Here is a 14,940-nt window from a genome sequence, read left to right as displayed (position 1 = left end):
CTTTGGAAGGTCTCTTTCCCTGGGAATTCAAGAGTTTTTGAAGAGATCACTATTTTAATTGGGAAGGTGGTGTGCTTTGGAGAAGGAACACAACAAGAACATACTTGAAGAGATGCAGGAATCAGACACAGCAGTTCTATGCAGAGCTGCTATTGCAAATAATATTTGGGAAGAAGAGCAAGGCAAACTCAATTTGGCTGGTGATGATTGGTGTCAGGAGAAATACTTGTAACTTGTTCCAGCTCTTTGTCACCACCGTAGCTATAAAAATCACTGCTCTCTCAGTTTTTCTGATCTAAGTATACTTACGATTATTCCCTAACCCAACTCTTTCCAATGGTTTGAATTATTTTTTTTTAAAAAAAAGCTATGTTCCTTTTCTTGGAACTGGGTTGGGGTGAGTTGGGTGCTATTTATTAGCTGATAGTTTAAGTGAAAAAAATGAGCAGAAAAAAAATTTCCAGTAAAGTAACCTCCCTACTGGGGCATACAGAGCTTTCAGTCATCTAACTAAAGCTTTCACACACAGGTGATTTTGTGACCTTGTGTCTAAGGGTCTGAGTGTTCAAAGCAACTAATGCATTGCATTTGTCTGTGTGCTGGATTTTTTTTAAATGATGTTCTAAACTCATTTGCAATGACATAAATCAAGGTAACTACCATGAAAGGCAGTGGACTTACATTATTGTAAAGTTAATTTCCAAGCTGGCTGAATGATGGTAACACTTGCTACCTACATTTATTCAAACTAGTTCCATGCAGTTAGAAATAACCATTGTCAATGAAATTCTAAGGAGAAAGAAGAAACAACTTATGTAATAATTCTTGTTTATTCTGTAACATGTATAAAATTATATAAATGCAAGAGAATTACTCAATCAAGACAAAATACTTCTATTTTCTCATCCGTTTTATATCAGAATGAGGAATATTTGGCATGTAGATGCAGTTGCATTTAAGAGAACGTCTGTCTTCATCGATGAATGGAATTAGGAGAGCTGGGGCATTTACAATGAAATGAGAGAGACAGGAATCATAGCAATTTCTTTTTCAGATGCAGAATTCCCAAACTACTTGTTTGTAACTGATATTCCAATTCATAGATTGTAAATTAATAGATTATAAGGGGAAAGTTTTATAATCTTGTCAGAGTACCAAGGACACAGTATTCTAGTAGCAGTTGTACCACTGCCAGTAGGAGAGGTAATACAATCTCTCTACTCCTACTCGGTATTCCCATTTATACACGTGAGGTTCACCTCAGGCATGCCAGCCAGTACTGAAACTGTCTTCAGACACCTCCATGTGCTGCTTAGCATAGATACTTCCAAGCATAGATCTTTCCCATCCAAAGTTTGGCTTGCGTTTCTGTTTCTAACCCATTTATTTGGAGTCTGGTCAGGACACTTCATACATTCACAGTATATACCAGTTGGCTCAGTCTGCTCATAATTCTGTTCACTCAAATTATGGTTGTTGTGGCTGCAGCTCTTCAATAATGAGTTTCTAATTTTACCCTGATGTATTGATTAATGTTGCTAGACAGGGGGTTAAGAACTGATCACTGAGGGGCCCCTCGGAAACCTACCCGTTTCATGTTCATCCCCCAGCTATAGTTTGAAACTATCATCAGGTTTTAATGCATTTTATAGGTGCTTGGAGTGCAGTCTCTGGCATGCTACCTGGCTGGCAAGAGCAGGCAGAAACACATCTGAACATCAGGACACATTTAATTCCTATTCAAACATGGATCATAAGGCTAGCTGGGAGGAAGGAGTTCCTGCTGCACGTACTGCACTGCCTCACTGCTGCTCTGAATAGCAATTCTCCTTCTACCTTGGGATGTTTCAACTCCACAGAATAGAAGTGATTTTAAAAAACCCCCAAAAAAATCCAAACCAGAAGAAAACATCAGCCTTGAGATGGCTGAGCACTTTGGAAAGTGGATTTTTTTTCCTGGATCTTTTTTTGTAGGTTCTGCTGACAAGATAAAGACTATGTGTTCTCTGCCAACCTGTTCATAAGAATTATTAATTCTCTGAAAGATAATATTTATACAAGCATACAGCTGATAACACTGGTTAAAAAATGCACTGGCTTTTTCAGCCTGGAAAAGAGAAGGCTCTGGGGAGATGTTATTGCAGCCTTCCAGTAACTGAAGAGGCTACAGGAAACATGGAAAGAGGCTTTATCTGGGAATGTAGTGACAGGACAAGGGGGAATGGGTTTGAACTGAAAGAAGGTAGAGTTAGATTAGACAGTAGGAAAGAAATTCTTGATTCTGAGAGTGGTGAGGCCCTGGCACAGGCTGTCCAGAGAAGCTGTGGCTGGCCAATGATTCCTGGCACTGTCAGGGTCAGGTTGGATGGGGCTTTGGGCAGCCTGGGCTAGTGGAGGTTGTCCCTGCCCATGGCAGGGCTGGGACTAGATGAGCTTTGAGATCACTTCCAACCCAAACCAGTCTGTGAAAAAAGAACAGCATCTCAATTTCATGTATTGATCCAGTGCTTCTGTTCGCATTCTATAAAATGGTAATCAAAGCATATCACTTCAGAGCAAGAGTCCACTATCATGGGTGGGTCAGCACAGGAAAAACTTGGAAAACCTTTTTAAACAATATACTTGGAAAATATTCAGATGTTTTATGTGGCAGCTTAAGTTCCTTTAGCTCCTTCTGATACTGGAACAACATGTAACTGTACACTTTGATAATTAGAAGCCTGTAGATAGAGATTAAAATCTTTGAGGAAAAAATAAATGACATTTTTGCATTCAACTTAAACATTCTTAAAAAAAACCCCAAACCTACAAACCTCACAGTGCAGGATTACTCTGCTCTGAAAAGAATGCCTGGTAGGTTTCCTGTTGTTTAACTCATAAAAACATGTTGCAACTTTTCCCATTAATTCAAGGTCTGCATTCCAACCTGGAATGAGAGGCATTTTTAGGTTGTTGAATTTAAACCATATTGCTGGTGATCTGCTAGATTTTAGAAGAGAGAAGGTATAGCTTGCAGCACCACAAGGTAATAGAACGTGCCCTAGGCAAAATCTATTGAAATAATACCTATTTAATGCTGTAGAACCTCAGCCTCTAGTGCTTTCAAAGTTAATAAACTGATTTGTTAAGCAATGTAGGTACCTTCAAAAGGCTGAATACTAATTTTCCACTGCAGGCTATGAATGACTTCAGTGAAAGTTATTTTTTTCTTAGGTCCCTGATTTAAATATGAAGAACTTTAACACCTACCAATTATTGTTAGGAACAATCATTCTTCTGCTCTGAAACTTTAATATAGCTGTTACAAAGAACAGCAGCTGTGGCTGAACAGTTAAATATCGCTGCATTGCCTGAAAGGAAGGATTTTTGTGGGCTTTCTGCAGATGAGCTTTCTAAGTATTTTATTACTATTTTATTAATTATTAATTACTATTGTTAATTACAATTTTATTTTTTATTACAGTCTTTTTATTACTATTTTAAGATATCTGTCATACTGTCTTTGGTATGCTTAGTGCTTTCTAGTTTTCAAGTCCCACTTCATTGCTGCTCTTGGCTGTAATTTGTAGCCTAAGTCGCTTGCAGGTAGGTTTCCTGCATTTGATCGTTTTAATAGTCACTGGAGATTAAAGTGGTTTAGCAGAAGGGACACAAGTACTACTGAATGTGTTGGAGTTGCTGCAGGAGCTGTAGGAAGGTTTCAGGTTGAAGTGGATGCTAATGTTGAAGAAAGACACTGCTGTCATCCAAGTTGCACTCAGCCTTTTGAAGCTTAAGCAGCTCACCTAATAGTTCCTACTTGGGAGCAGAACTTCCCACACCAGAGCAGTTCAACAGGAATGCCCAGACTTTCCAGCATTAGTGAATGCTAATTGTTATTTCTGGTCATATTGTTTGCAATACAGATGGTATCAAGGTGGCACTGGTGATTAATTTGTCAGAAGTTGTTGTTGCATTAGTATTCCCTTCATTAGACATTTGTTGGGTCAGGTTTTTTTTAAAGAACCAGAAAGGGCTGATACCATATCTAGAGACCTAGGGAAGTGCTGATGATTAAAAATAACTAAATTTCAGGAGAGATCAGTGGTGTGCAGCAGAGATTCTGAACTGTCTGGATATGAAATGGAAGCTCATTGTGTAGAGCTGTCTTTGAAGCAAGGGCTGAGCAGAGACACCAAAGGCCTCAATCCAAGTGGAAGTATCCCGAGGGTCCAGAGGATACCATCACTAGCTCTGTTGGTATTAATACCACTTTAAGACCATTTGAGGGAAAGAAAGGAGCTTATGTGGTTACTGGGTAGTAGGTAGTTCTCTATACCTTCAATCATGTAATTTTCAGATTTAAGACCATATAAGCTTTTAGGCTTCTCTTATACTTTGTTAGCAAAAGAAGCTCATAGACCCTACATTGACTCTCAGAACTCAAGTAGAATCAGAAAAGGAGTGGATAACTTCAATATCAGAGCTATTAGACTGCCAATGGGCTGTTAGAATATCAATGAAACTGAGGAAATACTGAGATGACCAGATAATAAACAAACAGTATCTCATCAGACCAATGGTGTGTTTTGAAGTTTGGTCATGTCTGTTGGGCAATTCAGTGCTCTGCTACCACTTTAATTATGGGTAAAAATTTAATTAATTGAGCTGTAAAGATACACTCAGAAGACACTTATCTGACCAATATGAGCTGTGCATAAAAACAGTTCCAGAGCAGGCAATGCTAGATTTTCATTAGAGAAAGGTTTTAGAAGGTCTGTCACTTAATTCTTGGTTTGTATTATCTGTCCTGAGGGACTGAAAGTGGATTCAGAGATTTTGGTAATTAAAGGTTGTGTTGTATCTGCTGATGTTTCTGTGCTTCAGCTCTTTTTTTTTTTTTTTTTTTTTTTACATATCAAATCCACAAAGATTTGTAACCATTTTGGAAAATGGAAGGCCTGTAGCACCAGAGCAGACAAGTAGATGGAATTCCCAAACTTCTCAGTGGAAGGAAAAGTAGGAACAGCAACAAATATTAAGCCTGTTGAGAAAGCTGAACCTTTGATTCTTAAAGCTCTTTACTGTGTTCAAATAAACTCATCACCTTTATCTACTCACCTCTTCCCAAGTTTGTATGTTGTGTCATCAACCTCTGTTAAAGCCATTAATGAAAAATGAGTTTCTTGAGGAAAATATCAGCTCCCATTCTCAGGCCTGGTTGATGATTGTATATGATATGAATTGTGGGAGGCTCTGTCAACTGGTGGTGGAGGTGGTAACTGGGAAGATTGTCCCCTCATGGGAACGTTCTGTGAAGCTGCAAAGACTACAGGTGCTCCCAACTTTATACACACCTTCCATCTCAAGCACCTAGGGAAATGGTAGCTGTTTGTGAGTGGGTGGACAGGGAGAGCTTCCATGGGAAATGCAGTATTGAGCATTGTAGGCATAAACCCAAAGAAGTGACCGTGCACAGGAGATGCCCAAAAAGGATGGGCATTTGCTCATATGTCAGAGACAGGAGTCCATGGGTGGTAGTTCAATCCAGCTTTGTTCCCAGAAAGCTTCAGTTCCCTTCTAGTTTCTGCCACCACTCCTGCGTTTCCTCTTGCTCTGCCCCAGTCCTGCCTTGACTCCGTGGTACCATTCTGCTTCCTAATCCTGTGCTACCCTGCTGAAATCCTCCAGCATCCTGTCCAAACCCTCTTTACAATTCTATAGCCCCTCAACAAACTATAAAATGGAGAAAGCAGTGACTTGAATGTAAAGACATGAATGTATAAATAAAAAAAAGATCTTGTGAAATCATCTGAGAGTTTGTTGCAATGGTCTAAGACTGTTAATCTGATGTTTATTTCTGTTGCAGGGTGGGAATAACGCAGGCCATACCGTGGTTGTTGATGGGAAAGAATATGATTTTCACCTGTTTCCTAGTGGCATCATTAATCCCAAAGCAATTTCTTTTATTGGTAAGACAATTTTGGAACTTACTAGGTAAAGTAACATTACGTGGTAGGTAGCTGCAACCATATTTTATAGTAGCAAGCAAAATAAAATGTATAGGTGACTGTGATATTTGCTTTGGTTCCAGCAGGTTAACTTTAGCTTCACTGCTTCTTTAACATGAAGAGTTACTCTGTGTTCAGTGTCAGGTTAGTGTCTGCTAGACAGCCTAGAACACTGGAAGTTAAGAACCCATTCTTTCCATTGTGGTGTACTTTCTTCATGGTAGAAGTTTGGATCCCACCCTCTACTCACACACTCCTTTTATACTTTCAGAAATATAAATACTATGCTTTGAGGACACAAACCCCATCACTTAGGCTAAATAAATATTGTAATTTATCTTTGGCATCTCTTTACTCTCCAGAAATAGGCCCAAGTTTGTTCACATTTTCAGCTGTTGAAGTTGATGTTACTGTAAAGATATTTGTTGCAAATGGCATTATAAAAAAGTTTGTTTAATGTACATTAAACTCCTGTTTGAGTGATAGGCAAAATTAAACCTTATACTTGTCCAAAATGACAATTCTTTCTGACACAAAAGCCATGTCCAGACTGTGTGAGAAGTGGGTGTAGGTTTTAGTGAGTCACAGAACTCTGGTTACAGTTTTGTTCCATTTGATCATTTCCAAAGGGGATGATTGAAATATATTTTTATATGAAGTACATTTTTTCTCTCTGCAAAGTATGGTGCATTGTCTTGCTTTCCACTTTATTCCCTTGTCTGTTAGTAAAGGCTATAACTTTAGTTATATCCTAAATTTAGGCTGAGACAGACACTTGCAGATATTTCTGATGTTCCCAAGAAGAGAGCAGCAGCTGTTTCCAGCCCACTACATCACTAGTACTGCACACCTCATCAGTCTCAGCAGCAATGCTCTGTATTGCTTGGGGATTTTAAATGGTAGTTCTAAGGCAGGGAGGGGGCCTTGCTAACCTATTACAGCACTAGTCTGAGCTGAGCTTAAAACAAATACGTGACTATTGAAGAACATTTAAATACTGTCACAGAGACTGCAAGTGTTTTAAGGCCACAGATGTCTTTGAGCTTTTACCAGACGGTTGAGGCTGAAGTCGTGGTGCAAAGTCTACCACAAAGAAAAGAATCTGCTTACCTCAGCTGGCTTTGGAGCATTCACATCTGAATCAAGCAAGCTCTGTTTTATCTGATTTTAGCAGGCTTGTAGCTGCTTACCCACAATGAGGATTTATCCCCAAAGTTCTCAAGGTCACTTTGAGAAATGTGAGGAATTTAGTCTTTTTAAATAAAATGAGACATCAAGTATTTACATGCCTTACATCCTGAGAATTGAGTACTTTATTTCTTGCTTTAAAATAAATCCTTTATGTTCCCAAAGGTAATGGAGTGGTTATACATTTACCAGGCCTGTTTGAAGAAGCTGAAAAGAATGAAAAGAAAGGTTTGTATCGAGTAATTTTTAACCTTTCTTCACAGCAGCCAGGTTGGGGGGTGTTTTTTTAAGCCTTTGTTTCAGAACACAAATAGTGAGTGCAGATGCATTCTGGATTTTAAATAGTGAGAAAAGCAGTGTTTAAAATGTTGAATGGTGTTGTAGTCTTCAGAGAGATCTTCTAAAGGAAGCTTTTCTTGGGTTTTCAGGAAATTTTACAGTATTTGATACCATATTAGATAGAAGATAAAATCCTGAAGTGTGTGGCAAAGCTCCCTTTGACCTCAAACTGAGATTTTAACCCAGAGCTTCTGTGTCCCCATTATTTTATGATTCTGTATATATAAATTCTCTGTTTTCTGAGGCACCCATGGAGTTCATGATTTATCATATCACAAGTTAAACAAGATTCTTTTCTTAAAATAAGAATTGCTTGTATGTCACAGCATTCTGGTTTTAGGAAGTGAATACCTTTGTACCAAAATGAGAAAGCTGAACAAGCAGAGCGAGGCAACTTTGTTAACAAAAACATTCCTAATGTTTGATACTCACATTTTATCCTTTTTATTTTGTCTACGGTCTTCATTACAAGAAAGACAAAAACTAAAAGCAAATCTCAATGTTTGATTAATCAATGCAGCTTAAGTCCTACTTCTCTTTGTATCTTCTGGCAGGTTTAAAAGATTGGGAGAAAAGACTGATTATATCAGATAGAGCCCATATAGGTAAGTGATGATTGAAGGGGAGAAAAAAAACTTCACAAATAATGGTTTAGCTCATACTAAATTACACTGTTACTCTATAGAGGAGTCATGTATTTGACCTAATGTAGCTTCTTGCTATGTCGTGTATCTTAAGCATAATGATGGAATTTGTGTCTTCTAGAGAGTGATGTTTTACATGGAATTACAGGAATACTTGCTCTGTTCTCACATGCAGAGGCCTGTGCACTGTCAATGATAACAGGCACTTTGTCTTGAAATTACAGACAGCTCTGACTTAAAGAATATTTTTCTCCTTTGGTCTCCCCCATGTCCATTTGATTTTCCACTGCAGTGTTTGACTTTCACCAGGCAGTAGATGGTCTCCAGGAAGTGCAACGTCAAGCACAAGAAGGAAAAAAGTAAATATTTTCAGCATTTCATTAATAGTTATGCAAATTTTAAAATGGTGTAGTTTTGGGAAACAGAAATGCAGTGTATTTCTAAAGAGCCTTGCTGACATGACTAATTCAGTGACTGTTCTGCTCTTGCTTATGTTGGTGGACAAACTCTGAGGTATCACTGGAAAGGCAGGGTGTGAATTCCTGTGTATTTCCATTTTCCAATTCTCTACAACATATAGAGACCCTTTGAAATTCCCACCTAATCAGCAAAACTAATTTCTATTAAAATGATGTTTCAAATCCAGTTTGATATCAGACTAGTGATGCTCTTCTGCATCAAGTCTGAAGTGTTGGCATGTTTAGGTTCCGCATTTGTCATCATTATACTTCATGGAGATAGTAATTTCTGTTTAAATTTTAACCTTACACTTCAGCACAGTATGTAACTATTCATACTTCATTAAGCTGGCTTCTGAAAGAATGATGATGTGAAACTCTGGTTTTCTCTCTGTTAGTCTATTAGGCTTTGATCCCACTGGACAATTTCAGCAAAACTTAACATACAAACAGAGATCTCAGAACTACTGTATTTCTGAAATGTGCATGCAAATAGGCATGTGGGTTGGAAAACAGCTTTACTTTTGTCCTCACCGAGGTAAAGGAAGGAAGAATTGTTTTATAATGTGGCAAAACACTGGAAGAGGTTGCCCAGAGAGGTGGTAGAAGCCCCATCCCTGGAAACACTCAAGGTCGGGTTGGACAGGGTCTGAACAAACCTGATCCTAGTTGAAGATGTCCATGCTCATCACAGGGGAGTTGGAACTTGGATGATCTTGAAAGTCCCAACTCAAACCAGTTTGTGATTCTACAGACTGCAGGAATTGTTCATAGGGACAGAGGTGGTATGAATGATGGCAGAGCCATAGGGTACCAGTTAGATTGCTCATAGAACTGGTTGTTGTTCATCTATAAACAGTGCTGCTAAATGACATTTGTTTCCTACTGTTTGTGGTGAGGGATGCAGTAGTACCATAGGACAATATAGGAACCATTATTACTGTATAATACTGTATTAGCAATAAATTAGCATGAAAGTTGCTATATATTTGTCATTATAAAACTTCAGTCATTTTTTTGATGTCTCAGTTTTCCTGCCCAGTATATGATATATTGAAGAACTTTAACACAGCCACTTAGCATGAAGCATGTTTTTGCTTATGCTAAAAAAAATGCATGCTAAATTTATGCCAAATTATATGCAAGTAATTTGAGGGGGTTTCTTTTTCATTAGTATTGGCACCACAAAGAAGGGGATTGGACCAACATATTCTTCCAAAGCTGCACGAACAGGCCTTCGAATCTGTGACCTCCTTTCTGACTTTGATGAATTTTCTTCAAGGTACAACTATTTTCTTTTCTAAATGCTACGTTAAAGAGAGACACCTTTTGGCTGACAGATTTGCTTTTAAAGAGGTATTTTTAAATATATGTCTGAACATTGTATATAAATTGCCTAGAAAGTGAAGAAAACAAGGAATAATGTGCGTGTGTCCTGCCTGCACTTCACAGAGTTTCCCATCATTTAAAATGTAATTTTGTACATTGGGAAAGGCACTGGTTGAGGTGTCAAAGCTCTAGGCATTTTCTCCCTGTAGCTCTCAGTATATACTGTGTATAGTATAAGCTGAGTTCTTGCTAAAGGTTCTGTGAACAGTAACTCGAAGAGGGATTTTTCATAGATACAATTTCAATATTTTACAGATTTAAAAATCTGGCACAACAATACAAGTCAATGTTTCCCACATTGGAAATAGATATAGAAGGACAATTGAAAAAGCTAAAGGTAAGAATTTAACAGTTGCCACATTTTTTTCTGTTTCAGTGAACGTACAGAAGAAAACAGTAGTATTGTTTTAATTCAGAAAGTAAAAATGAAGTGTACCAGAACTACTTATTGAACTAATTAATTTAAATTAAAAATGCATCTCTTCATTATTATAGAACTTTTTGATAAGTAGTAGCTATGCTTTGTAATAGAATGTTCTCTGATTCTGAGAGTTAAAATACATTTTGTGGGTCATTTATTTCTCCTAGAACGTTTTTATTTTTGACATATCTGTTGCGTTGTGTTGAAGTAGCCAAGAGAATGCAGGGTGACACTGCAGTAGGCAGTCTCCAGCTGTGACTGATCTAGGCTGTCTTGAGAGACTCCCGTGCTTGCTGAGGAACTGTTTATGGAAGCTGTGTTTCAAGAGTCTGGTATTAGAAAAAATGCTTTTTGTAAGAAATAGATTAGGAAGAGCCACTGGGAAAACATCATCTTTCACAACTATGCAAGACAAGAGGATACTAGAAAAAAAACCACCTCACCTTTCCCAAGTTTTGTCTGGTACTTGGTCAGAGCTGGCACCCTACCTTTAAAGATATTATTTTAGTATTTGTGGGTTGTGACTTTAATTTTTTTGGGGGGGGGGAGTTTGTGCTATTTCTAAGTCCCACTCTCAGTGTGGCCCGACTACAAGCACACTATATAGAGACTGCATCAACAAAATGAGGTAGGTATACAATATCTCTATGAACAGAAAAGGTACAGAAATTCTAATACCATAACAAGTTATGTTTTCATATATGAGTGGTTCAATACCTTGATTTGTTTCCAATAGAATATAAACTAATGGTAAAACACAGCTATTGAAACTGGAGTGTTTGGGTTGTCCGCATGTTTTGTATTTCAAGAGTGTTCAGAAGTGTTCACTGCTTCCAGCTATTGTCTGGGGAAGTTGACATTCCTCCACAAATTTGCAGGGTTATGCTGAAAAAATAAGACCCATGGTTCGAGATGGTGTGTATTTTATGTATGAAGCTCTTCATGGCTCCCCAAAGAAGATCCTTGTTGAAGGAGCCAATGCAGCATTACTCGATATTGACTTTGGTAAGTACAATTCTAAACGCAAGTCCTAAGAGGTTAGATCTATTTTGATTTGTGTTTATATCAGCTTTACAAACAGCAGGAAAACACACAGAAACAAAATAATTTTTCCTCTAATAGGAACAGATCTCCCAAAAGTAAAGCACAGCAAGCCAGAGATTGTATCATTAACAGGATTAAGCACTTAGGTTTTAAGTATTGATTTTTACTGAAGTTTATTCCAGTGGAATTGAAATTTTACTCCAGATATTCTTTTCTTTATTACTTCTAAGTGTGTGCACATTGCTGTACATTCCAGGCACCCACTGCATGCTGCTGAAATAATTCCTCTGCAGCGGAGGGCACATCAAACAGGTGCAGATAACCCATAGGTTTAGCTTCTTCACTTGATCTCTGCTCTGCTCTCATCCCAAAAGTCTGATTAAACTACTTCAGACTCCACGAAGATGAAATGGAAAGCTGGAGAGATGCTCCAATCCAGAGTCACCGTGTAGAGATCATGAATATGCTCTGAAGGCTTAGAAAAATTGCTGCAGACAATCAGAGGTGCTTGTGTAGAGCACTGGGCATGTCAGATTGTGACCTTTAAGCAGGCTCTCTGTGGGTGTTGCGGAAATATTTTCTGTGATACACAGGATAGTGAAAAAAGCTTTACACAGCAGCAGCATCCTGTAATAGATCCAGTGCCTAATGGAAGCAGTATTGAGAGGCTTTGAATTTCTCCCTCGTGGGCAGTCCTCGTGGAAATGGCAAAGGATGAATGCAGAAAAGCTGACGCATCCAAACACATTGCACATACTTGATAGCTCTTTAAGTGTAAGAAAGTAATATGTTTTCTTATTTGTCTTCCTCACTGATAATGCACTTAAATAAATAACCAGGAGAATAGAGCTATTTGACTGGAAAAAAAAACCCTTCATTTTGGGGGATTTTCTGTGGAGACTTAAAAATCTAAGTGTATATTATTCACTACAGGAGGAAGCAATTTGGGGAAGAACAGTGTAATTTATTCTCTTAAAAGCAAAGTAGGGACAAATAAGTAAGAAGAATTTGCCCTGCTCTTTGGCTGCTATTTTAGTTTAGTTTTAAAGCCCAACACAGAGGCAAATGGCCTTTTCAACTCATAAAGGAAAATCGGTCTTTGTTTCTTATCATCACTGACACAGGCTTGTGCTGTTGTGCTTTTTCTGACAGGCACGTATCCCTTTGTGACTTCATCAAACTGCACCGTAGGTGGCGTATGCACTGGGCTTGGCGTTCCCCCCCAGCATGTCGGTGATGTATACGGCGTGGTGAAGGCGTACACTACCCGGGTGGGGATTGGAGCCTTCCCCACTGAGCAGATTAATGTAGGTTTAATGTTATAAAATGCACAATATATATATATACAGTTGCCAAATAATAAGGTCAAAAGAATAATAAACTAAAGTCAAAGGCATACTGGTCTAAATAAGTACCAAAATCATAACCCTGCCAAGCACTCCCAAAGAGAGAGTTATGTTATAAACTCTCTGTGTTTTTCTTCAGAGGAGAGAAACATGAGTGTGGTGGTGTTATATTACAATGACCACACTTGTGTTGTGATGAATGATGTGAAAACAGATTTTGTTATTCTATGTAATACCATGAGGTGTGCTTCTGTGGCAAGTCTGTTGTAGGCTGGAACTGTGAGTCCATCACAGGAAAGTGTATATTGAAGATACAGCTCCTGTGCTTAACAGCCTGTGTTCTGTGTCATTTAGAGAATAAACATGGTGTGTGCATCAGCCAGTCATGCACAAGTTGATCCATAAAAGGAAGGGGAGAGATTTTGATGCTTTTAAGCTGTCTATTGTATTTTAATTATCAAGAAACCAGAAAGCTCAGGGCATTGATCATGAGTTATGCACACAACAATCTTTAGGTCAGTGACCTGAATCTAATTTAAGGATTTATTCACTAAAATCTTTTCTCCAGTGGCTCAGATGTATTGGTGATATTGTTTGGGTTTATGAACCACAAGCGTAAAGTTTCTTACTTCTTCATTTTGAATGCATCATAACACAGTATAACCTAACACATATGGTAGTGTCATTCTGAGGTGGAACCCAGGAGTCCTAGGTATGGTCAGGGAGTCTGTAGGGTTAGACATTGTATAAGCACTGGACATGGGTCTTGCACCCAAAAACAATAGATGCCAAAAGACCAGATGAAGAAAGTAAATGCAAGCAAATCTAAAATAGGGCTGAACTGTCAAAGAAGCCTTCATATTGGATGAAAGAGGAAGGAAAGGATCTCTTTGGAACATGAAATAGTCATATCAAGTTACTTTTTTAAAATACTAGTGATTGAATTACAAAACTCCTGACCTTAAGGGGCTTTATTCTCCACCTTACTCCCCTTCTAATTAAACTTAGTTCTTTTTTTCTTTTTTTTTATCCCCCCTACAAAACAAGTTTGGAATTGAACAACGATTCATCTGTATTTTTTTAGTATTTTTGTTTTACTGCTATTCTTCAATGAAAAACTGTAAGCATTCTTTCTGTCTTCTTTTAGGAAATTGGAGATCTCTTACAGTCCCGTGGCCACGAATGGGGAGTAACTACTGGCAGAAAGAGGCGTTGTGGCTGGTTAGATCTTGTCATTTTGAAATATGCTCATATGATCAACGGATTCACTGCGTAAGCATCACAGATTTTGCGCTACATTTGGAAGTGATAATTTTGTGCTTCGCAGAATAAATATGTAGGTAACATTAATATAAGTCCAGTAAAGTGTTGTGTTTTAAGCAATACAATAATTCACAACAGGCACCTGAGAATTGTCTTAATGTTAATAATAGCCTAATTCCTGTTCTTGTTTCCAAATCAAGTAATTTTACAACATTATAGTGATTTTTTTCATATATGTTTTCACTTTGCGTACATCAGATTACATCAGATTGGCTCAATGTATCAGTTTACCAACAGTTTGCTTTAGAGCTTTCATACTGCCTCATGCAATGATCTGAAACCCACTGGTTTTGAGCTGTGGTTGACTGTAGTGGATCATATTTGTAGGGCCAAACTTGTGCCATTTGGAAGCACTGCCTCTTTAAGTGAAACAAGCAGGATGACACCCTGTACAGCAACTGGCACAGCTTTCATTCCAGTCCTAGCAGGTTTATTTACAAAGATGTACTCCAATGTTGTATTAGTCTACTTTTAGTGGGCTGAGTTTTATTTTCTTGAGGACTGAGCAACTTACTTGGTTAATGAATTATTTTAGAGTTCAAAATATGTAATAAATTGACATTTTTAAGGGAAAAGTGGGTACTCAAAGGAACCATTTGAAACTTTAGTGCTATCAAGCTAGCTTCTGTCTAATACTAAGATGATGGTAACTATCACAAGCCATTAATATATAACTAATTACCAGTCTGTATTTTCATGAAAAAGTTGCAAAAAATTCACTACAGTTTTCTTCATATAAAGCATAGACACTGGTCCATTCAGGCAGACTTTTTCATATATGCAAACACATCACCATGG

At 38.0% G+C, this 14,940-nt stretch overlaps 1 protein-coding gene across 1 annotated transcript in view; it reads left to right on the top strand.

Annotated features, from left to right (window-relative positions):
* ADSS1 (adenylosuccinate synthase 1) overlaps positions 1–14,940 on the top strand; it is a 29,572-nt gene that overhangs the window by 7,881 nt on the left and 6,751 nt on the right. Inside the window, exons 2-10 of the mRNA XM_084270744.1 lie at positions 5,849–5,951; positions 7,344–7,406; positions 8,072–8,122; positions 8,454–8,520; positions 9,794–9,901; positions 10,264–10,345; positions 11,308–11,434; positions 12,626–12,780; positions 13,967–14,091. Coding sequence (XP_084126870.1) covers positions 5,849–5,951; positions 7,344–7,406; positions 8,072–8,122; positions 8,454–8,520; positions 9,794–9,901; positions 10,264–10,345; positions 11,308–11,434; positions 12,626–12,780; positions 13,967–14,091 — 881 coding nt within the window. The remainder of the gene's footprint in view (positions 1–5,848; positions 5,952–7,343; positions 7,407–8,071; positions 8,123–8,453; positions 8,521–9,793; positions 9,902–10,263; positions 10,346–11,307; positions 11,435–12,625; positions 12,781–13,966; positions 14,092–14,940) is intronic.

This window comes from Gallinula chloropus (assembly GCF_964237585.1).
Source record: "Gallinula chloropus genome assembly, chromosome: 14".
Taxonomy (NCBI): domain Eukaryota; kingdom Metazoa; phylum Chordata; class Aves; order Gruiformes; family Rallidae; genus Gallinula; species Gallinula chloropus.
Note: the sequence above shows the minus strand (reverse complement) of the source record. Positions and strands in the feature narration are given on the sequence as shown.